At 41.3% G+C, this 25,464-nt stretch overlaps 1 protein-coding gene across 1 annotated transcript; it reads right to left on the bottom strand.

The window, feature by feature from the left end:
• Window positions 1-2,589: 2,589 nt before the first annotated feature.
• On the bottom strand, window positions 2,590-24,641 carry LOC134498574 (vitelline membrane outer layer protein 1-like). Its single transcript, XM_063304730.1, has 3 exons — window positions 24,471-24,641; window positions 23,646-23,743; window positions 2,590-2,887 (listed from the first exon to the last, which is right to left on the bottom strand). Exons 1-3 carry the CDS (start codon window positions 24,639-24,641, stop codon window positions 2,590-2,592), a joined length of 567 nt encoding a protein of 188 aa, XP_063160800.1.
• Between the last annotated feature and the right edge of the window lie 823 nt (window positions 24,642-25,464).

Genomic DNA, 25,464 nt, shown 5'->3' with positions numbered 1-25,464 from the left:
CATTATGAAGCAGCATATGTTCCACTACTGCCAATTTTTCAGGCTGTCCTAAAAAGACAACGCCCTTTGTGTTCCTTTAATAGAATATTAATGCTGAATTTTGTGGTTCCAATATACACCTGTCCACAACTGCAGAGTTTGTGGTAAACTCCTGATAATTAAAATGGCTTTCTGCCATCCTTGTGTGATTGAATGATTTCTTAGATTTTCCTCATTGGCTTGAAGGTGGTTTTTAGTCTGTGTTTCTCTAATAGTTTTTCAATTTGGTCTGTAACCTTCACAATATAGGGAAGAAACAACTTTATCATTGGGGTTGCTTTGTCCTTGAATTTATATTTATTATTACTTTTATTTTGGATTGCATCATCCACCTGAAAACTAGACCGTGGCTATACAGCCCAGAAGCATATCATCACTTGATTGACACCAGCACATCTGCTCTGAATGATTTGTAAGAAGGGAGAACACACAGGAGCAGTGAAGTTGCCAACCAAAGTTTAGCTTCTGAATAATGGAGTAAGCAGCCAAATGGCCATCTGGAACCAACTTCCCAGTGATGTGATACATTTCTGTTTAAGTTTCAGTAATTATTTCTAAATGTGCATCTCAGCTAGGCAGCTCTTGGCCTGTACCTAGGCAGCTAGGAACAGATGGTTCCTGTGCCTCACTGATGCCTCCCACAGAGTCCCTAGAGAGAGCAATGCCAAAATTTGGACCCAGGTTTGGTTTTTGCACTTTTTTTGTAGGGATGGGATTGCTTTAAGGAGCAAAATGCAGAAACTCTAAGGTACATGTTTTGATCCTTAAAGCTCCCCCCAAATCAGAGAAATTTGTAGTTTTTGAGAGTCAAAATGAATGCCTTGAAATTCCCGGAAAAAAAAAAAGTAAAAACTTTTACCTCAGCTCAGTTTAATAACATAATCAGCGATAACCTCTTCAGCCTCTGGGACAGAGAGAGGGAGAGAAAAAGATTTCTAAATTGAAACTGCTTTGAATTATCCATTGGTATATCCTTTAAATTAGTTTTAATCCTTTAAGAAACCCTTTAAATGATCCTTCAGATTAGCCCATAGTCCTGTGTGAACAGGAATTCAAGTTCTTACAGAGAGAATAGAGAACCATCAGCCCCCATTATCAAAGTACAATTCCCAATTTATTATTGCATGTATTTATTTTTATAATGCTATTTTACCTAAGGAAGCCCAGAGCAATGTACAGAAGAACAATAAAACAGTCTTCAAGAAAACAATGATATCACCTATGCTAAATGTACAATAAAATACAAGGGCTCATTTTTAAAAAGCAGACTGGTCCTATTAAGTTCTTGTCCTACAACGCCATGAAGCATACATTGTTTCAAGTAAGGCAGCATGAGGCCAGCCATGTTGCTTTTGGGAGAAAGTTCCAAAATAATGATACTACCACTGAGAAGGCCCTCTTCACCACCCCAGTGATCTGCATCTACTACTAAAATCACAAGTAGGGTCTGTCCAACTGACTGAAGACATGAAATCAAAGCTATTAAAGAACTGGCATATGTTGATTCATTTATTAAAAGTATTCTTCATGTTTTACTGGTAGTACTAAACAACTTTGTAAAGTTTAAAATTGTGATCCTATCAATAACTACCTGGAAATATGCCCCCCTTGAACTCTATTATTTATTGCTATATCCTGATACAATTGCATTCTCAAGATCAACAAGCTGTTATTGTATAAGGCAGAAGAAGGCCATATGTTACCTCTGGCCATCAATGTACCCAATAGACAAGTTGCTTAGGAGCCAAGAAAATTTTTGACTACCTGACTTTAAAGAAAGAGACTGTACACCTTCAGCCAAGCAACATGCAAGCTACTCATACCATCCTTATCTACGAAAGTGTCTGTGATCTCCAGATAAGACCCACAGGCATTTTAAGAAAATGAAAATAATGGGTAACTGCAATTTAGTGCTTTCTTTAGAATTTTGACCATCTGCCCAGGAAAAAAATAACGCCCACTATAAGCTGAGAAGGCTTCCCTGGCAATGGAGGTTTAAAGATCCTCTTTGCCAGTCTGCACAGTGAATAAGCAAGGATGCCAAGGTTCCCTTTTCGTGAGAACACCCATAATATGGTCTCAACATTTCAAATGTGCCCTGAAGCTTCCCCTATTTTAGGTGCCAACTAAAAATCCCATGGCCACTTTCAGTGTGCACCGCAATCAAAAGGCACTTATTTTATGGAAGCAAAAAGGAGAAGCACAGCAGATCTTCACTGGAGAACTCTTGGCCCAGTCACCATTTACTGGACAAAGTAGGCTCTCACATAAAATGTAACTGGTTTTTCATGTTGGGGAGTAGGATGCGAGAGAAGGGAAGTCTTTAGTCTTACCCAGCTGAAAGCTTAACTTCTGAGCTCTAGCAACAAGAGTCATTTCCTTTTTGTATCCTTTTTTTTATTATTTATTTTTGCCCTCCAATCCAGAAATATGGCTCACACCATTTTTGGTTCCACATTTAATCATGATTAATCATAATTAAGATTATGATTAATCTTCAACAAACCATCCAAATGCTGGTCGCTCCTTGGAATGCAGCTCATTTCTAGTTCAATCACAGCAGAAGAACTTCACATCGTTCAATGCTGTCTTATCAGCGCCACCGTGCTTAGCTTCAGTCTTTGCCTGGATTCCACATATGGCACCAACAGAGCAGACTTCACTCCATTCTCCATAAAGACCATGTTCATATGCATTACCTATCAGAGTTGTCCCACTGTCACAGTAGAACTTGATATTGTTAGCTGCAGTGTCATCCAGAAAGAGCCCCCGGCTTCCTTGCACATTTAGAACAAAAGCAATCAGGTTACCTTTCGGGCAATAAGAAGTCTCTGTCCAGTATCCCCACCTGCCAAAGACAATAATGAGTGTAACAGACTGCAGAATTTGTGAGGAAGAGACATACAAAGGGAGTTGGAAGAATCCCTTCATATTGGAGGAGATTAATAGAAAGAAATACATAAATCATCCTATTTCTACACCCAGTGGCCAGTAGTACTAGTAGAAGTTAGCAATGTCCAAGATATTATTTCTCCCTTATATGTTAAGGGAAAAAGTCATATGGCTACTGTATATAAAATTTACCAACCTCAAACTTATATTTTAAAATTATATCTAAGGATTAGTACCTAAGATTTTTTTTACATTTCTCATTGTCATGGCCATGATGCCCAGAGGGGCAGTACGGCTGCATCAAATCTGTATCAGTGGGGCTTCAAAGATTCTCCTTGTTGCGACTGTGGTGCTGATATGCAAACTATTAAACATATTGTGCAAGACTGCCCACGACGTGCGTTTCCTGGGTCCTTAGAAGATCTGCATGAAGCAGCACCAGAAGCAATCGCCTGGATAGCTGAACTGGACATTCAGTTATGAGGCTACTGCTGTATCTCTGCAAAAGTTTTATATATAATTGTGTGGACTGTGTGTATACTGTATATTTGCCTTTTCTCTTGTCATATACTCATGATATGCTATATATAAGATGGCTTCCCCCTCTCTCCCAATCTGTAAAGGTATTAAAAAAAAAAACTGTGCCAGGTCAATCTAAAAGCCTGTTTAGCCCAACATTCCAATGGGAAATTTACAAGCAAGGAGACATGAATGGGATTGCACCCTGCAATTCATGTTCCTTTGTGTTTGCTTACACAAGATAAATTGCCTTCTTACATGTGGCTAGATATATCCAACTCAATTAGTATCACCAATAACTAATGTAGCCTCCCAGAGATTATATCTGACTAAAAAGTCCTTTCTTTTGTCAGTGATGTTCTATTCATTTTGTTTGCACTGGTCATTTCTTCTTTTAGCTAATAGACCTAGTTTCCAGTCTTCAAATAAAGCAAGTCCTGTATTAAAATCTATAACAAGCCTAGGTAAAAGAGGATAGTATTTTCACTGATTTGGTGAGGGACAGTGCAATGCCAGCACTAAAATATGTCTTTTAAATGGAAAGTTTCTAGGTGTAATACCTGAGTTAAGATAATGCTTTGGAATCGGGCCATGGAGATAGCACTTTTTGAGATTTTTTCGCTCAGTCGAGGTAAAGACACATGGGTTGATTTGTTAAATGTATTTGCTAGGCAACTAAGTCTGAGCAGTTTAGATTCCCGAGTTCAATAATAAAATTAACACAATATAGCAAACAATGAGAATATAATTTCCTCCTGCACTAAGGAACAACCAATTACTAATCAACAAACACATCAGACCACAAAGGTCACTGAAAACCCCAAGCTTTTATTGCTTTACAAAAACCCAAGAGAGTGGGGGCCAATATGATTTCAAAATAATGATGTTCCAGAGAAGGGCAGTGGTGAATCAGAAGGCTTTCTCCATGATCCCTGCAGAAGATGCTCCCAACCCTTCCCTTCTTGATCTTAGAAGTTGGGCAGAAGTCAGAAGATGGAAGACTCTAGGTACCCTGGTCTATAGACATGTAGACTTTAAAGGTGACAGGAACCATCTTGAATTTTTCCTGCAAGCCAACTAATAACCAGCACTCCTCTCAAAGTAGTGGTGTTACATGGGCAAGCAGATTGGTGCCCAAAACTATTCAAGTTGCTGCATTCTAGAGTAGCTTCCGGATAGTTTTCACAGAATAAGTTAGTTTCATATATTATTTTCCTGTTAGATCTAGATCTGCATTTTTAGTTTTACATAAGGGAAGACTTTGGATCAGTTGCCAAAGCTGTATAATAGTATATCTTAAAATGTTTTATTTTATTTAAGGCTGCCCAATATATGATAACTCTGGGCAGTAATTTTGTTGATGAGCATTCTAGTTTCAGGAAGAATTGGTCTCAGAGTAAAATGCAAAGCATCCCCTTTTGGTTATTATGAAATCAGTGATAGCTAATCCCCTGAACCTTCTTCCACTCTATGAAGAAGAAAGTTGCCAACAAGAGAAGTCAGGGATTTCCTGGAAGGACTTTTGTTAGCATTAATTCTGGTTAGCAGAGTTTATCTTCCAACAAATTCCTGGGAGGCTCTACTCACTGTCAGTCATGCCCTCATGACCTCCCATCTGGATTACTGCAATGTGCTCTACATGGGGCTGTCCTTGAAGAGCATTCGGAAGCTTCAGCTGGTGCAGACTGTGGCTACATGGGTAGTAAATGGAATCAGATATTTGACACACGTAACACCACTGCTACATGAGCTGCATTGGTTGCCGGTGTGCTTCCAGGTGCAATTCAAGGTGCTGGTTGTCACCTTTAAAGCCTTTCATGGCTTGGGACCAGGTTACCTAAGGGACCACCTTCTCCCAGTTGTTTCTGCCCATCCAATTCAATCTAGTAGGTTGGGTATGCTCCAGGTCCCATCAGCCAGGGAGTGTCGGCTGGCGGGAACTAGAAGGCGTGCCTTCTCCTCCTTAGCGCCTGCCCTCTGGAACATCCTCCCTCCAGAAATTAGGATGTCCCCGACCCTGTTGGCCTTTCGTAAGGCTGTGAAGACCTGGCTTTGTGCCCGGGCCTGGGGCCTCGAGCGTGTGGATGGTCCCGTCTCTTGGCTGTATTAACATCTATGCACTGCTTACTTGGTGGCCATGTATATTTATTCCGTAATGTAATTGTTTTAATTGAAATTGATTTAATTGTTTTATAGTTTCTATTGTTGTAAGCTGCTGTGAGTCACTTGCTGAGAAGGGTGGCTATAGAAATTGATAAATAAATAAATGTTAGAGCAATTAAATTCCCCATCACCATTCATGTGTCTCTGAAATTTCTGTAGTGAAAGATCTCCTTGGTTGAGCAGGCAATAGTAGATAGTATTATTTGTTCTTCCACTTATTTTAAATATGCCCATATCATATCACCAACATCCATATCATATCACCAAATATTTTGATTTTTTTAAACAGCTGTAATACTTTTATATAATACAACTCCTCCTTCCTCTCTGTTGCTTCTGATCCAAGGTATACATTCTAGCTTCTATTATTATGGGTCTAAGTATTTTCAAGGGTTTTCTAGAATATTTTAATATTTTGTCCATTTTCTATTTATTTTTTTACTAAAGTCATAGAGACAGTCAAATTTGACTGTTGCAGTCAAATAAATGTTACAATTTCTAGCACACTTGGAATATATCCAGGTTTGATTGTCACAGTAAAAGAAAGATGCTGAGGAACTGGAAAGAATGCAGAGAACAGCAACATAGACGGTGAGGGGCTTGAGAGCTAAATCCTATGAGGAATGTTTAAGGCAACTGAGTATGCTTTGCCTAAAGAAATAATGAGTGGAGACATCCAAACTTGAAATAAGGAGTCATTTCCTGACTGTGACAACCATTAAGTAGTGCCACAGCCTGTCTCCTGGTGTAGCGAGTGCTCCATAGTGGAGGTTTTCAAGCAAAGTTGGAAACATTTGTCTGGGATGGTCTGAGGATTCCTGCCCTAGGGAGAGGGTTGCATTAGAAGATCTCCAAAGTTCCATAGAGGAAATTCTATTATTTCCTCTAATAATAATAATTACCTTTGGGGTTTAATACAGTCACCCATTTTTGTAGAGGATTTTGCCCTTGAGTTTCTAGTTCGTTTGACAAAAGAATGATTCCATTCACATGTATGCCTTTACCACATCTATCCACACACTGATGAAGCCCAGTTTTACATCTCCACCTTGGGCAAACCAAGCAAGGCCATCAAAGTACAGTCCAGGTGCCTGGAAGCTGTTAGGATTTGGACTGGGAAGAGCAGGTTGACACTTAATCCCAGCACAAAATAGTAGCTCTGGGTTCATAAGCCATCTGATTCTGGGGAGATACCATTTTTAGTCCTAGGGAGGGTCATACTCCCCATACAGAACTCATAACTTAGGAGTTGAGGTGGCAGCTGTGACCAAGAGGGCCTTTTCACAATTCCACCTTGTGTACAGTTATGACACTTCTTGGAGTGGGAACCTTTACTCACAGTCACTCGTGTTTTAGTCACCTGTTAGTTGGATAATTCCTATATATGCTATATTGAAGAACATCTGGAAGCTACAGGTAATCCAGAATTTGGAAACTCAAATATTTATGAGTGTCCTGTTCTAGATCAAACAACCACATAGTAGAAACTTGCAACTGCTCCATTGAGCAGTCGCACCTAAGCTTCAGGAGAAGTTCAGGAGAGGTGAGACCTTGCCTAATAGCCAGGGCACAAGATATGGCAGTACCAATGTGGGTTGAGGCTGAGAGTTCAGGGATGCAGTAGCTGAGGTCCACAGAGTCCAGTCCAGAGTGATAAAAGGCAAGAGAGAGAGCTAGAATGTGGACAGCCAGTGACACACAGATCTGGCAAAATGGGACAAGGCAGCAGCAGACAAACAAGAATGGTCAGTGTCAGTCCAGGATTCAAACACCAGGGAGTTCTACAAGCTTAGTCTGAGGGCAAAGCAAGGATATAGGAATGAAGCTCTGAGAGCAAGCTCCTGGCAGCTGCTCCTATGTCAGCTATGGACATGGCTCAATTAGGGGTGATGTTGTCCTTGCTTCCTAAGTAGCTGAGTAGATTGCCTTTGGTCTGTCCTTCAGAGTTGCCAGTATATCCAGGGACTAGGTATCCTGCTAAGATTTGGCCCCACATTATCTGAGTCTGCCCTTACCTACTCAGGTTCATTGTCTCCCTGGTCTGCTTCAGGTTCATACACTGATGGCCTGCCAGCTCCCAAAGCTGACAACTTCTCAGATCAGGCCCTTTGGCCTCTGACTCATAAGAATCAGAGTAGACCATAACAAGAGCATTCCTATGCCCATGTAACGCCTTTACTTCAAGAGTTACACTAGCTATCAGTTGGTTTCAATTCAAAATGCTGATTGTCATCTTCAAAGCCCTTCATGGTTTAGGGCCTGGATATCTCCCTGTAACATCTGCCCACCTCATAAGATCAGGTAGTGTGAGGTCACTCCAGGTCCCTTCTCTCAGGGACTGCCATCTTCAGGGACCTTGGAAAAATGTCTTTTGACTTACAGCCCTCTTCATTGGAATAGCTTGTCCCCAGACATCAGAATGTCCCTTCCCTCCTGGCCTTCAGAATATCCATTAGAACATGGCAAAGTTTATGACTGCTTGTTTTAATTTCTGGTCCATTGTGTGTTGTATTTCTGGTTTTCTACATTTTTAATTTTTTTCCCTTTTTCTCCTATTGATTTGGCCTATGGTTATTACTTAGTTTTGTTTTTAAACTGAATTGACATAGATGAGGAATTATATACTGCTCAGCTTTGATTGGAAGGGTTCATAAGCCTTATAAATAAATAGATAAATAGATAAATAGATAAACTATATCTTACTGGTTATCTCTATTTCATCTGGTTTCTGTCATTTTTCTTTGGAACTAAGCATTTCAACTATCTTATTTTATCTTGTAGGCATCACATGGTGTTTCTCTCTAAATGTATATATTTTTTCCTGAGGCCCTTTGATCTTTTTTACTGGATTTATGTTTTATAAAATGGTTGTTTCAACTTTCCCCAGTGGGGCAATCAAAACAATTTCTCTGCCATTCTCTGAGAATTATTAAACTCATACAAAAGCTCATCATCCCTTTTCTTCATAGTTCATTTAAAATAGATCTCTTCTTGACATTAAGCACCCAAAGTGTAGTTCCATTCTAATTTAAACAGAGCCCCTCCAGCACACATTATTAATATTGGGTTTTTAAATATACCATCCTATAACTTTTTGTGAAATAACAGGATGAAATCCATATTACAATAACCGGTTCTGGAATGGTGGGTCCCATCAAACTGAAAATGGGAACAGGCAGAAAATCTGCCAAGTCCAGAGACAATGGGAAAACTAAGAAGTCAATCTTGATCCTTCTAAGAGACTAACAGGGTGACCAAAAGCATGTTTGAAGCTTTGCAACCAGTCTTCCTTCCACAAGTGAGAAGATGGATACTGCTGAAAGGGAAAAGTAGGTAGAAAGAAAAATAAAAAGGTAATCTGAGGAGTGAGTGGCCCAAAGGAGCAGTAATTTATTTTCACGGTCTTGGAACCAAGGAGTAGGGTGAAGATTTCAACTTTCCTTATCTATCAATACTGTCCAAACAACAAAGCCAAAGGAAGAAAGAACTCACGGTCCAGTTTTTGATATGGGCGTATCGCCATTTGAACAATGAAGACGGATACCATTTAGGGCCGTATCATCCACCAGCAATTCCTGACCATGAAAACCATGAACCTGAAGTAGGAAAGATATAAACAGTCACATTTAAGCACAAAGCACAGTTAAATTCTGCCACTGAATTCTGCCCTTCCCCTACCCAAAATAACATTTTTTTCAATATACTGCTCTGTTTATAATGGTAAGCTTTGTAGCTTATTCAAAGGTCATTGAAATTAGAATGCCTACCAACAGTTACATTATACAGCTGTAGTAATAGATCCAAACTTCTTTTAGATTGGAAGGAAAATACAGATCGAGTACGTCCAACAGAACAACATCAGGAACTATCTCATAGTGCATCAGATCACTTCACAAACCAATTCAGTTTGACTGAGAATAGTTCACTAAAGTCTCAAAATAGGACATCTCCTATGTTTGATACATAAAGATTGATGCATGATAATGGGATTGAACCTGGGAACTTTTCCTTTAAAGCATATACAGTACTTTGCTACTGGACAATGTACCATCCCTGGTGTCATGCTCACCAATCAACTGTCCCCAGAACACCTTATCGGAAGCACATCCATCTTTCGAAGACCTGTGTCAGCTTGCAAGTCACCAGGCAGGAGGGGGAGATGGATTGGAGTGTGAACTGAATTGTTTGGGCTAGAGACATTTGGCCCAAGGTCATAAAAGCAGGACTGTTCTGGCCATCTGTTGGCACGGCAGGAGGAATGCACTCCTCAGTGGGCAGTGGGGGGGAACTTGGGAAGTTTGTGATTTTAAACTGTAGAATGCGTAGGAACCGCCATTCGCAACTTTTACCTTGTACTAGATGCTTCGCTCATTAAACAGATTTATAAGAATCCTTATGAGTTGTAATTAATGAAGCTCGAGTGACTAAGTACTGACACCTGGCAAGATCTGTAAAATATTGCCCTCATTATTCTAGATTTTGAGGTAGAATCTCTTTTTCTACATAAAATGGGAATAATGGCTATCAGTTAATGAGGAGTCATTGCAAGAAAGAAGGGAAGGGAAGGAATTAATTTTTACCTGTCAAAATGTATTGTTAATAACCATGTTATTCCAATTTAAAAGCCACATTGATATAATAGAACCAAAATCTTATACACTGTCATATAAAACAATATTTTGCATACTCCAGTACAGTACAAAAATATTCAATGAATACTCTTGGCACTGCTGCAAATAAAACCATATGGATGGGCCAATATCCATCTAGACTTTCTCCTCAGACCACTTATCAATAATTCCTTCTACTAAGAATAGTATGCATCTCTCCCTGAAGCCCTTATAAAAATCACAGTGAATAAGTATGGGAAACATGGCTTTTCATATAGTAAAAATAAAGATTCCTTTGAAGAGCTCAAATCCTGATGTCTATATGAACGTGTCCATTTAGTTTTCTTGGTTGCTTAGTTTGCCACTGCTAGAAGAAGAAGGAGGAGGAGGAGGAGGAGAAGGAGGAGGAGGAGGAGAAGAAGAAGATCCCTCAGTCTGTTCTAAAGCCCTGGGATTTTCTACTGGGTTCCCATACAACTGCCTGTTGTACCCCTTCATACAGTATATAACTATGCTACAACTCTCAACTGCCTAGCCAGCATGGCCATTGGAAGAGGATGCTAAGAGTTGTAATTAAGCAACATTTTAAGCAACACAGGAGATGAGAGATCCGACCCTCGACCCTTGCTGTGCGGGGTGCCGCAGGGTTTGGTTCTCTCCCCTCTCCTATTTAACATCTACATGAAACCGCTGGGTGAGATCATCCGGCACCACGGAATGAGGTACCATCAGTATGCTGATGATACTCAGATATATATCTCCATCCCAGATGAAATAAGTGATGTGGTGGCTGCCCCTCTCAGTGCCTGGGAGCTGTGGGGGCCTGGATGGGGAGCAACAGGCTTCAGCTGAACCCTGGTAAGACGGAGTGGCTGTGGATTGATGGCTCCTCGGTATCCAGGAAGTTGTCATCTTTAGTTTTGGATGAGCTTGTCCTGCCCCATTCAGAACCGGTGCGTAACTTGGGGGTCCTCCTGGACTCACGACTCCTGCTCAAAGAGCAGGTGGCAGTCATGGCCAGGAGGGCCTTTGCACAACTTCAGGTTGTGTGCCAGTTATGCCCTTTCCTGGATCGAGATGCCCTCCAGACAGTCACTCATGCCCTGGTCATCTCCCATATAGACTACTGCAATGCACTTTACATGGGGCTACCCTTGAAGAGTATCCAGAAGCTTCAGTTGGGCCAAAATGTGGCTGCATGAACAGTGATGAGTGCTCCAAGATCAGCACACGTAACACCTTTACTGTATGAGCTGCATTGGGTTCCAGTTTTCTTCCTAGTCCAATTCAAGGTGTTGGTTATCACCTTTAAAGCCCTACATGGCATGGGGCCAGGTTACCTGAGGGACCGTCTCATCCCCATAACATTGACTCACCCCACCTGGTCATGCAGAGAGGGCATGTTGCGGACCCCGTCTGTAAGAGAATTTCATCTGGCGGGGTCCAGGAGGCGGGCCTTCTCTGCAGTGGCACCCGCCCTGTGGAACATTCTACCCCCCGAGGTGAGGCAGGCCCCTTCGCTCCCGACCTTCCGGAAGGGTTTGAAGACCTGGTTCTGCTGCCTCACTTGGGATGGGAAGGGCGATAGCTCTTCCTGGGGGTGGCTGGTGATGTAGAGTTCTCCCTACCAAATGGAAATTTCCCACTTGGATTCCATATTAATATTTATTTATTATTTTAGCATTGTAGCTGTTGACCTGGTGATTTTATGATGTTGAGGTTTTAAGGTGAATTTTATTGTAAACCACCCAGAGTCCCCCTTTTGGGGTGAGATGGGCGGTGATAGAAATGTTAATAAGAAATAAATAACATTTATCAGGCCATTGGCTGCATTAATCAAGGATCCATTTATATGTTCTTAATGTTTTTGGAAATACTACAATATTTATTTTGACTTTTAAGTGTCCCATTTTACATCTAGCCAGTGTGGTACCCTTGCATACCAATAACCCTGAGGGCACATCCGTTAGTGTACAGTGGGTTCTCTGTCTTCCCTTTTTAATTTGGTTTTCTTCCTGGCACAAGCTTATTGCATTACAGTGCCTCTTCATCAGAGGAGGAGGAAGTGGGTCAAAGAAAGTGTAAGTCCCTTCCAGAAATACAGTAGGCACTCAACTGCATTTCCCAGGCCTGATGAAGCTGAGTTATAAGGAACAGTTAAGTTAGGCTTAAAGAAATCCTATTGGAAGGAAACCACATTTCATTTTGGGGTATGGTATGCAGTATAGCCAAATCCAGAAATGAAGTGTTTGCCTAAAAAAAACAGGGATTCTAGGAGTAAGAATTCCAGCAGTGTGGTTGGATGAAGTTCTAGGAGCTCGTTCACTTCCATTCCTGCAGATTTGAGAATGATAGAGGGCTGCACAAGCTTTCTCTGAATGGTTGCATTTTGTTTCTTAATTGCTATGCCTGAAAGATTCCCCGCCTTCCCTTTTCTATTTGAGCTACTTGGTATGGTGAAAAGGAGGGCTCAAGGAGAATCTTACCTTCAAAGCAAACCCATTTGCATATCCTGTGGAACAGAATTCTGGCATCCCCCATTCACCCCATTTTCCTCCATTTGTCACATAGATAGTAGAAGAATAGTTTCGGGCTTCTACATTCCAGAAACAGCAAGTGAAGGTCATGAGAAGCACAGCACTGACACAGAAGTCCATGGTAGGTGGCCCACTCTAGATCTATGAACAAAAACACCGAGGGGCAAAAACAGCTGTGAGAATTTATAAATCTGGAATTTTGATGGGATTTTTTTTTCCTTTGGTCAAAATAACCCTGAATTCTGTTTTTGAGAATTGCAGCTGGAGGGAAATATGATTACTTTTGGTTGTTGCAGTGAGTTCACCAATTCACCAAGGTCCCTTCTCTTAAATGTATGGGGACCTAGGAAGTGAGCCTTCCCCATAGCTGCTCCTGCCCTGTGGAACACACTTTCCCAAAGATCCAGCAGGCCCCCACCTTCCTTTCCTTCTGAAAGGCCTTGAAGAGCTGCCTGTTCCCACAAACGTTGAGATAGGGAGCCCAGTAAGTGTAGAGAGCAGAGGGAATGGCCTTGAGGGACAGGAGGAAGAGATAATGGTCAGACAACTGAGTCCAGGGCAGGAATGTGACCTGAGTAAACGTTTTAGACAAGATCCCACCCCACCCTAGTTATCACAAAGATAAAAGGATGGAGGGAGGAAGCACATTCCATCTTGCATGATTCTGTTACTACAGCTTTACAATAAAAGTAGTACTATATAGAAGTCTTTTAAAATGAATAAATAAATAATTTTTATTTATTCCACCCTTTTTGGCTATAAATTTTTTCTTAGCTCTTCTTAGGAATAGGCCTTGACTAGATATTTTTCATCATTGAAGGATAAATAAGCAAACATTTTGTGGCAGACGGTTATATTTAGCCTTTGAATGTTCTGCCAGGAGCCCCAATCCAAAATTGTAGAGGAATGTGGAGATACTTATTGAAGGAATGCAGGAAACATTAAGGGAGGAGAAATGGTAACTTAGCCCTAGGAAAGGGGAACGCGGGAGAAAAAAATCAAAACACCACCAGCTTGATCCAATTGGGTATAAGGGCAAGGGTTATACTGTACAACAGTCAGTAGCATTCCTGCAATCCTTGTAGTATCTGTCTTTGGACATGCCCTACCTTGAAGAGCTGACAGAAATGTAAACGGCAGCAGGACATATACATGGACAAGGCCACTCATTTCATATTTACCCCCTCATATACTATGAAAAATTGTAATTTGGTAGTGACTCCTTGGGAGTACCTGGGCCCTTATATGATGCTCTCTTAGTCTAGGACAAAGCACATCAGGCAAGCAGAGTGTGTTTTTTGAGGAAAAAATGCTGGAATAAAGAATGGACAATTCTCCCTCATCCCAAATAAAAATGGCATTTGGGTAGACCTTAAGCAGACCAACAAAACTATTTTGATTAACGGACAAGACTGGTTGGGAATTTGTGACAGCAGCCTCCACAGCTGGCAGATATTGACCTTTCCTGTGTGTTAGCAGCTGGACTATCATATATTATGATAGCACAGTATTTTCTTTGCCAGTTTTGGAATTGCTACACTGAGGCTGGGTTTACCCACAAAACTTGGGTTAACACAGCACAATTACTGTGTTTACATAATGTGCTATGCCTAAACAAATAAGCTGTATTAAACTGAATCAAATCACTGTACTTTGATTCAATGACCAGCTTATCTGTGACATTAAGAAGAAACAACCTATTTGATGATAACATTTTGAAAGATTCTGGATAATAACACCCAGGACTTTTGGGCATCCATGTGCAGTCCCGGGGCTTCAGAATGTGCACATATGCCATAAAGCCAAAAGCTACTTAGAACACAAGGATGTTGGGAATGAATCAATTCATTTTATGCCATCAGGAAGCAATATATTTTTATGTTTGAGGATGTTTGATCCAGTTCATTAGGCATGACCAATGCATCCAAATAAAAAAGATTATTTTTTCCCCATTGGAACTTAATAATTTTTTTTGCTGGACACAAAACACACATGGCCAGAATCTATGGCTACCTAGTTTCATCTAAATAAGGAGGTAAATGCTCTGGCTGGGCTGCCCCAGTCATGCCCATTAGGATTTTTCTCAAAACAAGCTTGTATTTCAGGCCTCTTCAAGAAACTGAAGATGTTTGACCTCCATTCTCAATCTTTTGGCTCTCACAACCATGACCTGGTTCTCTGTGACCGGTTTTGTTCTCCCCCTGCTCCTAATGAAAGAAAGCTCTACCATGGTCCTCAGTAAACTACGAAAGCAGAGGTTTAAAGACCAATCAGTTCTGAAATTATCAAATTGGACAATACTTTGCCACAGGGAGCATTTCAGTGACATTTCCTAGGTTTCCTTTCCCCTCTATTTTGGTATAAATGATTGTAATAATTAAAAGCAGCCATCTCCTAAATGCACTGGTCCATTAGGTTGAATGTGATGGGCTAGAAAAAGTGGGAGAAATAGGCCTGCAAGGCTAGTGGAGATCTTTTGCTTACCGAAAGGAACAAAAAAAAAAAAAGACATCTTGAATCAGGACTTCCAATCGTTCTCTGGAGTGTATTCCCCCACAAGACCATCTAAAATATTTAGAGGGAAATACTTTTCAACATTGCTGAATATTTTCCTCCAAATCCCACCCACTCTGATTTTTGTTGACAAATACTTCTAGGAAGAATAGCCCAGCTGGACATGATTCATTTGTTTCTTCTCTTGAATTACCTTATTGATGTCTGGCCAGCCTCGTAATGCTTCTTCTCCTTTCTCTTCTGCCCAAACTGTGCTCTGCCCTGGCCCTCACACCCTCTCAGCAGTGAATTTCCCTCCTGTCATGTTAAGAGAGACCTGGCATTGTATACTGAAGGACAACACAGGCAAAGAAACAAGTAGGAACAGGGAAATGAACTAGAGGAGTTCCTTTTCTAGATCAGCCCCTAACACACCCCATGGTCAACGATTCAATACAGCAGGCAAAAGACCATGGAGCCCTTCACTAGAACTACTGTGAAACTTTGTTTTTAGGGGTATCCATTATGCCCCAAATTCTGCTTGACCAATCACCAATTTGGGCCACTAGTCCCCTCCTGAGTGCAGGAACATCCTCCTCCTCCCATGATAAATTCACACTGCACCCATGTTTTCCAACTTCAGTTCAAAACTGCTGTTTTCCAACTCAAGCCATCATACAGGTAGTCCTCACTTAATGACCATTTGTTTAGTGATGGTTCAGACTTATGATGGTGCTGGAAAAACCAACTTACAATGGTGCTCACACTTATGACCGTCGCAGAATCACCATGGTCACATAATCACAATTTGGGCACTTGGCAACCGGTTTGCATTTATGACCTTTGCAGCATCCTGTGGTCATGTGTTTCTGCTTTCAACCTTCCCAGATGGCTTCTGGCAAGCAAAATCAATGGGAAACCCTGTGATTCGCTTAACTACCACAGTGATTCACTTAATGAGTGCCACAGAAAAGGTCATACAATCAGGTTGGATGTGATGGTTGCCTTATTCCCAAAGAGACACAGACTCACTTAGTCAGGGCTAAGGATTTCTGGTTTATTAGGAATAGAATGCATACACAGAAAAAGACGGGAATGAGCACATGGCGTGCGAGGTAGCCGGTAAATACCCGCAGTGCAGACCTGGTCCTTCTCCACCCCCCATTGTCCCAAAGTCCTGATCCGGAGTCTTGATGGGCGATCAGGGGGCGATTCCGGAGTCTCAATGGGCGATCAGGGGGATTAGCGCCGATCACCTCTGTCCTCTTCCTGTGTCCGGCACAGGTGTGTCCCCCGGGGTAATGCAGAGATGTCAGGGAGATAGGATGATGGCTTCTCGGGTCAGGGCAAAGGTATGGCTCCTTTGTCCTTTATTGGTATTTGTCTTTTAGTGCTTAAAGGATTATCACTAATTCCTTCTTCTTTCCTTCCCTTCTCCGGAAAGGCATGTTCCCCGTTGTGATGCATGTATGCATTGCAACGGGGGACATGACATTGGATTCACTTAATGACCACTTCGCTTAGCAACTGAAATTCGGGTCTCAATTGTGGTCATTAAGCGAGGACTATCTGTAAGCCTATCAGAGTGGATGGCTTCCAGAACTCTGTTCTGTTCTAGTAGCAGCCTTGACACATCGCCTTCCCTACAACAGCTGGTTGCTGCCTCATGCTCTCTGCTGATCAGCATTTACTGTTTCCTTTATAATCTTGCAGTTGATCCAATGATGGCCTGTTAAGCCAATGAAGTAACCTCAATTCTAGCAATGAAAATACTATAAGAGAAAAAAGAAAGGGTCCGTGTTAGTGTCACAGGAGATGGGTGGGGGGTGTTAAAGGCTATGGAAGGCCTTCATGTGTTACACAAAAGGTATAGGGACTAGCAGGGAACAATTCTGCAAAGGAAAAGGCAGGCACTGACACAGGAAGCAGGCTACCAAGGCTCATCTTCCCTGTATGGATAGGAAGTGCAAGAAACAGGGGAATGACCAATCAAGTTCTGCAGTCCCCATAAACCAGGCTGAGCACCTACTTGGTCCAACCACAAGAATCCAGATTTCTGAAGCTGGAAAATCAAGGAGCAGGGTTTTATCTGAACAGCATTGCAAAGGTCTGAATTTGCACAATATAATGACTATCAGTTTTATTTTCATGGCTTACAGCTCATTTCATTAGATGCAAGTAGTAGTATTCTGGGGGAGGAATTCATTCATTCAGTCAGTCATTTTTAACATTTCTAGGCCCCCTAGATGGACATATAAAAACAGTAAGAAATGAAGCCCTAAAAGACACTGTCATCTGGAGGGTCAACAGCTGACTCTCTCCCCAACCCATTGAGATAAAAACAGACATTCCCCTCCTCCCATCACCCTAATCCAAGGTCTGGGGAAATAGACATGCTTTTAATGCTCTTTTAAAGGTCAGTAAGTTGGGGGTCAAGCTATTCTAGAGGGTAAGTGTTGCAGCAGAGGAGCACAGGATCACACACATCCATGATTGGGGGTGCAATGTAACTACACATAGGACTCAGAGGGACCTCAGAGGTCCCCCTATACTAACCATGACAAAGTCAGTGGGTTTCTGTGTGTGTGTTTGTGTGTGTGTGTGTGTGTGTGAGTGAGTGATACTGACTGATAAAACTTGTGTAATATAACCAGAGTCCTTTGTTTTTAATCCATGGATTAATAAACTAAAAAATGCTGAATTAGTCTCACCATAGTCATAAAAAACATTAACCATTGATTTGACAATATGCAATATGGACAGTGTTAATATGTTAGAAAGCTTACTTACAGATATGTTAGAATTTGCTTACTTATAGAAAGGAGCAAAAACTTAACAGCCACATAAAGAAGAGGAACAGTAAGCTAAAAGAAAATATGCTGAAGGATTCTTTTATACAGGAAACTGCTAGCAATGCTACTGCAGATGAAAGAAAAAATAAATGGTTGATGGAGAAAATAAATTCAATATTGGAGAACATTAAAAATATGGAATAATATGGACTTATAATATGGAAAAAAGGCCCTTTGCACAACTTCATGTTGTTCACCAGTTATGCCCTTTCCTGGACTGGGAGGCCCTTCGCCCAGTCATTCATGCCCTGGTCATCTCCCATATAAACTACTGTAGTGCGGTCTACATGGGGCTACCCTTGAAGAGTATCTGGAAGCTACAGCTGGTCCAAAATGCAGCCATGAGACCAATTATTGGTGCTCCTAGATCAGCACATATTACACCACTGCTTCGCGAGCTGCATTGGATGCCAGTTTGCTTCTGGGTTCAATTCAAGATGTTGGTTATTACCTTTAAAGCCCTACATGGCATGGGGCCAGGTTACCTGAGGGACCGCCTCATCCCCATTACATCCACCAGTCCCACCTGATCATGCAGAAAGGGCATGTTGCAGACCCTGTCTGTAAGAGAGTTCCATCTGGTGGGGTCCAGGAAGCGGGCCTTCTCTGCAGTGGCTCCCACCCTTTGGAACATCCTTCCCCCAGAGATAAGGCAGATTCCATCTCTTGTGGCTTTTTGTAAACAACTAAAAACCTGGTTTTGCCACTTCAGTTGGGGCGGGAGGGGGAGTAATCACTCCTGGAGATGGTTAGTGCCCTAAATGGCCTCTTAGACATATGTGAGCGATTTTCCAACTCGCATCATCATCTGGATTTCATACTGTATTTATTTTAATTTTATATTTGTATTTATACTTTTTATGGTATTTGAATGTTTTATCCTTGTTGTAAACCACCCAGAGTCCCCCCTTTGGGGAGAGATGGGCGGTGGCAAAATTTGATGATAGATGATAGAGATAGAGAGATAGAGAGATAGAGAGATAGAGAGATAAATGTTTTGTTCTCTTAGAGTCAAAGAGATAGGTAAGACGTAGATCAAAAGATTGAAAGAGAGAGTGATCATGGCCAGTAAAGACATCATAGATGTTTGAGGCAAAAGTCCATAAAATAATCTTCTATCTTCACAACGTGATGTTCTCTTTGAACAGCTTCTGTTAATACTACTTTTGTTGTTCCTTTTGTTCATTTCCTATGTCCTAATATCAGGTTACAAGATTAACACTGGTAAGTATGAAATCATTTTCTTAATGTGTCCCCATCTGAACAAACTCAGATATTGAATCAATTAGATTTTAAAAGCATTAACCAGCATGAAAGCTTCTAAAGCATAAAATTAGCAGCCGGCTCACATCAAATTGTTAAAGCAAATTACGATTCCTTAATGACTAGTATTCAAGTAGATATGTGAATGCAACTAAAATTGTCATGATAAGCTAGAATTGCTGTTAGTAAAGTAGCTACTTTTCTGAAACCCCACCCCACCCCCACCCCCAATATCGTGCCTTACTGGCAGATTCTAGAAAGGTAAAGATCTGGAAGAAAATTGCATTATGCTTCATATGACAGAATAAATTCTGCTGTAATAAAAGCTTTCACATTGCCTGCATGGTTCTTATGAGTCACCACAAATTTTAAAAGTACTGTATAGTCCAGGGTTTCTCAACCTTGGCAACTTTAAGGTGTGTGGACTTCAGCTTCCAGAATTCCCCAGCCAGCAAGTCCACACACCTTAAAGTTGCCAAGTTGAGAAACCCTGGTATAGTTTTACAAGAACCCAACAGGTACTTCTTGAGCAATACTTCATCATTGATTTTTTATCATTTCACTTGTCCTGCACTCTGGAGCAGTAAAGGCAGGAACTTGACCCTCTATGAGGTATTATTTATTTTAAGGATATCATATCCTGACCCTCAGCCTTCTCAAATTAAGTTCTCAAACTACAGGGTTCAGAATCCATTGAAGGAAGCCAGATTGTGAAAACTGGTATAGGTATTATACAATTCTATGACGTAGATTTAACCAAAGAGCAGGATTTTTTTTAAAATACTCACTTCATGTCCAGGCAGCTATGGCAACATTCTTGTGGTACCATTAAAAAACCTTCCCATTAGATAAAATCCATCATATGTGTGATTGATCATATCTTAAATAGTATACCAAATTCAACAACCTTAAAACAGCTGAAGTGGAACAGTTTCCCTCCTGTTGTTTTGAAAAATAGGGGGAAGAATATATGCCATGAAAATTAAGACAATTTGTTTAGCCAAAGTGTTATATTACAGAGTTCTCTATAGCTTAGAAAACCCTGGCAAGTTTGAGCTGTTGTTGGTTTGTAATATCTGAGCCTCCAGAAACATTGGTTCTAGAGCTCTAGATGGCGTTGCACTTCACCTAAAGGAGCAGGTCTGTGAGGTAGTGGGGTGGGGTCCACCTGGACTTGTAACTCCTGCTTGAGTAGCACATAGGGCTCACTTTAATTTACAGCCTCACCTGTGTTGGCATTTCTTTGTTTTTGCCCGGACCAAGCCATAGGTTACCGTGGTAATTGAGTACTTCCTTAAGTATCGGCAGGGTGAAGAGGTCGAACTTAATTGTCCTCAGTTTGGGTGTTAAAAGCTGCATTGCCTGGGGGAGGAACCTGCCTGGACTTGTTTAGTTTCACTTTTGTAGCCTTGCAGCCCAGTTCTTCCCCATCCTCTCTGAGTGCGTTTGAATGCACAGCTTGTAAAATATGTTTTTGTGCTTTCTGTAAATACATTTATTTTTATAGAAATGCCTGGTGTGTGATTTTTCTGATCTCTTGGGCCAAACGCTTTCCAGCACTCTGACAACCTGGACTAGGAGGCATCAGTGACAGTGACTCACACCCTTAACATCACTCAATATCCTCTGTGTAGGACACTGGGTGTTCCCTGGGAGATCACAATTTATTTTAAAAAATTATTTCAAATTCGGGGAACTTCACATTAAAAAGGTAAGTTTCATTCTTTATTTTTAGTTTAAGAACACTGTTCATGCAGATAGACAGGCATACCCATGAAACAAATATGATACTTTTGTAACTTCTGGCCGATATTTGAGCCTGAATGAGCAGGGGGTCCCCGAGGCCTGAAAAAATATTTCGAGGGTTCCTCCAGGGTCAAAAAGTTGAGAAAGGCTGGTCCAGACACAAGGACTGTCTTATTTTAAATATATTTATCTCTCTCCTAGAATTTTTTCTTTCAGCTGAAAACAGAGATGGGGTAGGAAACGCTTTTCAAAAGTGAGTAAGTAAGTATTCTCTATTAGAGGAAATTGTTCCCCAGTTCTCATTCAGCACTCTATTCCTCCACACAATTCACATTCTCATGTACTCCTTGCCATTCCAGGACAAAGTAGAAAACAAATTGCTAACTTTAGGGGAACACAACAGGTTGATATGTCTAGTTTTTTATTCCAAGTATGATTGTTCCCCCACATTATCGTTGTCCAACCACTGCATAACACGTTGACGCATCTGAATTGTACTGATTATTTTATGGCTTTCAACCAAGCCTTTAGCTGGGATATGGTACTGAAACAACTTTGATAGCCTTGGTGGATGACCTACAATGCAGGGAGAATGACCATGGCTAAGTCTGTTGGATCTCTCTGCAAGACTGAGCTAATGTTTGCAGTGACCTGGGAGAAGAGAGAGGGATTCGTGCAGGAAGTTCTGCACCGATCGCCCACTTAGTTTCCAGGAATAATACTGAATGTTAGTACTAGCCTTAAGAGTTTTGGCTATCTAAGGGACATGACTTGGCAACTTGTCCAGCCGTTAACATCCGTGGGACGCCTGTATTTTGGCATGAGGGAGAGAGCTCCTCCTGCATTGTTCTCAAGCGATGGGATTCAGGCATCTCACTGTAAAGTTGTATTTCTTTCTTAGGCTTTTAATGGTTGATTGATTTTAGGATTACATTTACAAATTGACTGTTCTTTCATATTTCTACCTTTCTATTGTACACTGTGTTGTGCTCTTTAATTTTTATTAGGTACTTGGAGTACTCACCAACAAAATAAGGCAAAGCAGAAAGCAAACAAATAAATGTGCCAACCAATAAATAAGTAGCTTTTGAACTTTGGTTGAGCCTCTTTATGGTTCTTCAGGCATGTGCAAAAAAAATATACGTCTGTATGTGTGTGTGTGTGTGTGTGTGTGTGTGTGTCTGTGTGTGTGTGAGTGAGTGATGAAAGCAAGAGGCATGCTCAGTCTTGCCTCTATATCTCCTAACCTTCTTAAGTGGATAAGAAAGATCCGTGACAAACTTGTCATTCCTGATATCTAGCTTGCACAAAACACCTCACCATGGTGGGTTGTAATCTTATTCAGCCCCATATTTATACAGGGAGGATAGGTGTTAGGGGAAATATTGTGGTTCCGTTGCAAATAAATGGGGTGGCAGGAAAAGAAAAATAGCTGGAACCCATTATTGGAATCAGCTGTTGCCAAATGCAGATGACATTCCTGAACAGAAAATGTGTCTGCTTAGCTTGCAGAAAAGATTGAGAGGAGATATGACAGCAACCTTCAAAAATCTAAAACAGTGGCATTTAGGGACTAGATTTGTTATCTGCAACCCAGGAGGGCAGGAGCAGAACCAGTGGATTTAAAGTATCAGAAAGTAAATTCAGGTAAGATATTAGGAGAAACGTCCTGATGGCAAGAGCTATCAGCCAGTGGAAAAGCCTGACTCCTGAAGTGGTAAGTTCTCTCTCGCTGGAGGTCCTTGAAACAGAAGCTAGATAGCCATCTGTCCAAAATCCATTCTCAGATCCTGTACCAAACATGAAATTAAGACTGTGGAGTCTCTTCCAACTCTATGCTTCGGTGATATTTCCTTGGAATTATTAGAAGGCCAACAGACATGTATAAATATCTGAACCATTTAAATAGGGAGGAAGGGTATCAACTGTCATCTGTGTGGCAGTTAACTATTGGTTGTGAGCATTTGTGTCCTAACAGCCAGGAACCACGCTGAGACGAGGAATAGGTCTCTAGTGTTTTATTACTGCCACATTAGCAGAAAATCCTAACAAACTGAAAAAGCGTGAGAAGACCCATTCAGATAAACCCCAAAAGTCAAGATGGGTCTGTTCTGTGTCTCTCTGAATGACTACTCAACTCCTCCCTACTATGCATGCGTTTTCCCCCCTGGATAGGGGCCCCCTCCTGCTCACCATCAGTGCTCATGACCATCTGTCTCCATTGCTCACAGGCAGTAGGATAAGAATGTGACTTCTGTGGCCAAGTTCAGTTTCAGTTATGCTTTGAACATCAGCACATATTCATTTTCTTACATTACTCAGAAGTCATTTCACCAATGAACAGCAGCCGTGAATACCTACACTCTAAAACCATCATCGTCGGACTCCAGGAATTCAAAAGCAATCAGAAAGAACTGGAACTAGTATCATTTGTTTTTCAATCATCAAAGCTGCTTTCCCTCTAACCTACTCTCACTATCGATTTCCAAGAAACAAACTCAACAAAAGAAATGAAAGCAAATCCAATTCACCGTCCACTCTTAGATTCAATGGTTGTCCCATCAGTACATTCGAGACGAATACCGTTCATACCCGTATCGTCAACCCACACTGATTGGGGTGGTTGCACCTGGTGGAAAATAGGAAATGTGGTCAATGGAAATTTCTTACATGCCTGATTCTGATGGTAGTACCATAGCCAGGCTACATCAAGAATGAACCATGAGTTTTTGAATCATATATACATAATTATGCAGATAACTCTGGACACAAATGTGAATTTGTACCTACATCAAAAGGAGCACAACTATTCTGCAACAGTATATTCAACACTCCAAAAATTCATGAATACGGAAACTCCTCCTCCAAATCCTCCTCCTCCCTTTGTTCCCCACATAACTTTTTTTTCAATTAGCTACCCTACTGTATATAGGGACGCGGTGGCACTGCGGGTTAAACCACTGAGCTGCTGAGTTTGCCGATCGGAAGATCGGAGGTTCGAATCCCCGTGACAGGATGAGCTCCCGTTGCTAGGCCCAGCTCCTGCCCACCTAGCAGTTCAAAAACATGCAAATGTGAGTAGATTAATAGGTACCGCTTCGGCGGGCAGGTAACGGCGTTCCGTGTAGTCATGCCAGCCACATGAAAATGGAAGGGTCTACAGACAAACGCCAGCTCTTCGGCTTTGAAACGGAGATGAGCACCGCCCCCTAGAGTCGGACACGACTGGACTTAATGTCAAGGGAAACCTTTACCTTTACCTACCCTACTGTATGCCTATACCCTATACCCTATTCTGTATTTGGAGGAATATGCCTGTAAACTAGAAAAGCAGTAGGGTGGCAGAAGCAAAATACCTTCAGTGCAAAGCCAGTAGCATGTCCCATGGGACAAAATTCTCTCTGTCCCCAGGTGCCCCATCGTCCTCCATTTGGCACAGAGAGGATAGCTTCATATTTTCGGGCTTCTGAATCACAGAGGCAGTAGGAGAGGATCCAGAAGACCCAAATGCTAATGGTGAGGTCCATGAATCTCTTCTGGACCTAGCAGCAGGAATCTTAGGAAAGAAGAGCATTGTTTAAGAATGGTCTGAACACCTTGCTCCATCCCCCTTTCCCCACCCCCCACCCCGACATTTTGGCTGAGTCTCCTCTGCTTTAGTGAAAATCCTGCTTTTCAGATTTTGGCATTAGAGGGACATGCTGTTATTTTTGGTTGATGGAGTAAGGTAATTCAAAAGCTTTTCTTATCACCATAGGAAGTTTCTAAGGAACTGAGAGTGACTGGAAAACTGAATCAGAATAATTCCAGCTTTTTTTTTAAAGTACTTTAGAGCAATGGTGGTGGGTGGGTCTTCCATTTTTTTAAAAGATTGCATTCTTTAGACATCAATGCAAGTCAGAGTAGCTAGGAAATGGAGGTGAGCTCTTTTCAGAATTTAGAACTGATCCACACATAGCAAGAACTGCATGAGTTGGTGACTTGGCTTGTAATTCATTTGCCCATCATCTAAATCCTATTGTAGTTTTTCTACAATACTACTGTTAGAATGTTAAGAACAGAAATGAAATAGAAGAGGAACTATGTGAAGAGAATAAGATGTACAACCCTATACATCTAAAATGTGTTTATTTTGAAATATTTACCCTAGATCTCTTACAGGGAATATCCTCAGATGGCATCTTCAGGAACCCTAAATTATATTTTTCAAAATTAAAAATTAGCCAGTTCATGTCTCTGGAGAACAGAGACATCTGACAGTACTTTGAGTAAAAATGCAAACGTATTTCACTTCAAACAGTTCCTGGCGCAGGGAGCTCTGTCTGAGTCGTTTCCTTCCCTAAGTGGTAG

The sequence above is a fragment of the Candoia aspera genome, chromosome 5 (genome assembly GCF_035149785.1).
Source record: "Candoia aspera isolate rCanAsp1 chromosome 5, rCanAsp1.hap2, whole genome shotgun sequence".
Taxonomy (NCBI): domain Eukaryota; kingdom Metazoa; phylum Chordata; class Lepidosauria; order Squamata; family Boidae; genus Candoia; species Candoia aspera.
The sequence above is the reverse complement of the archived record's forward strand: the minus strand, read 5'-3'. Positions and strand labels throughout refer to the sequence as shown.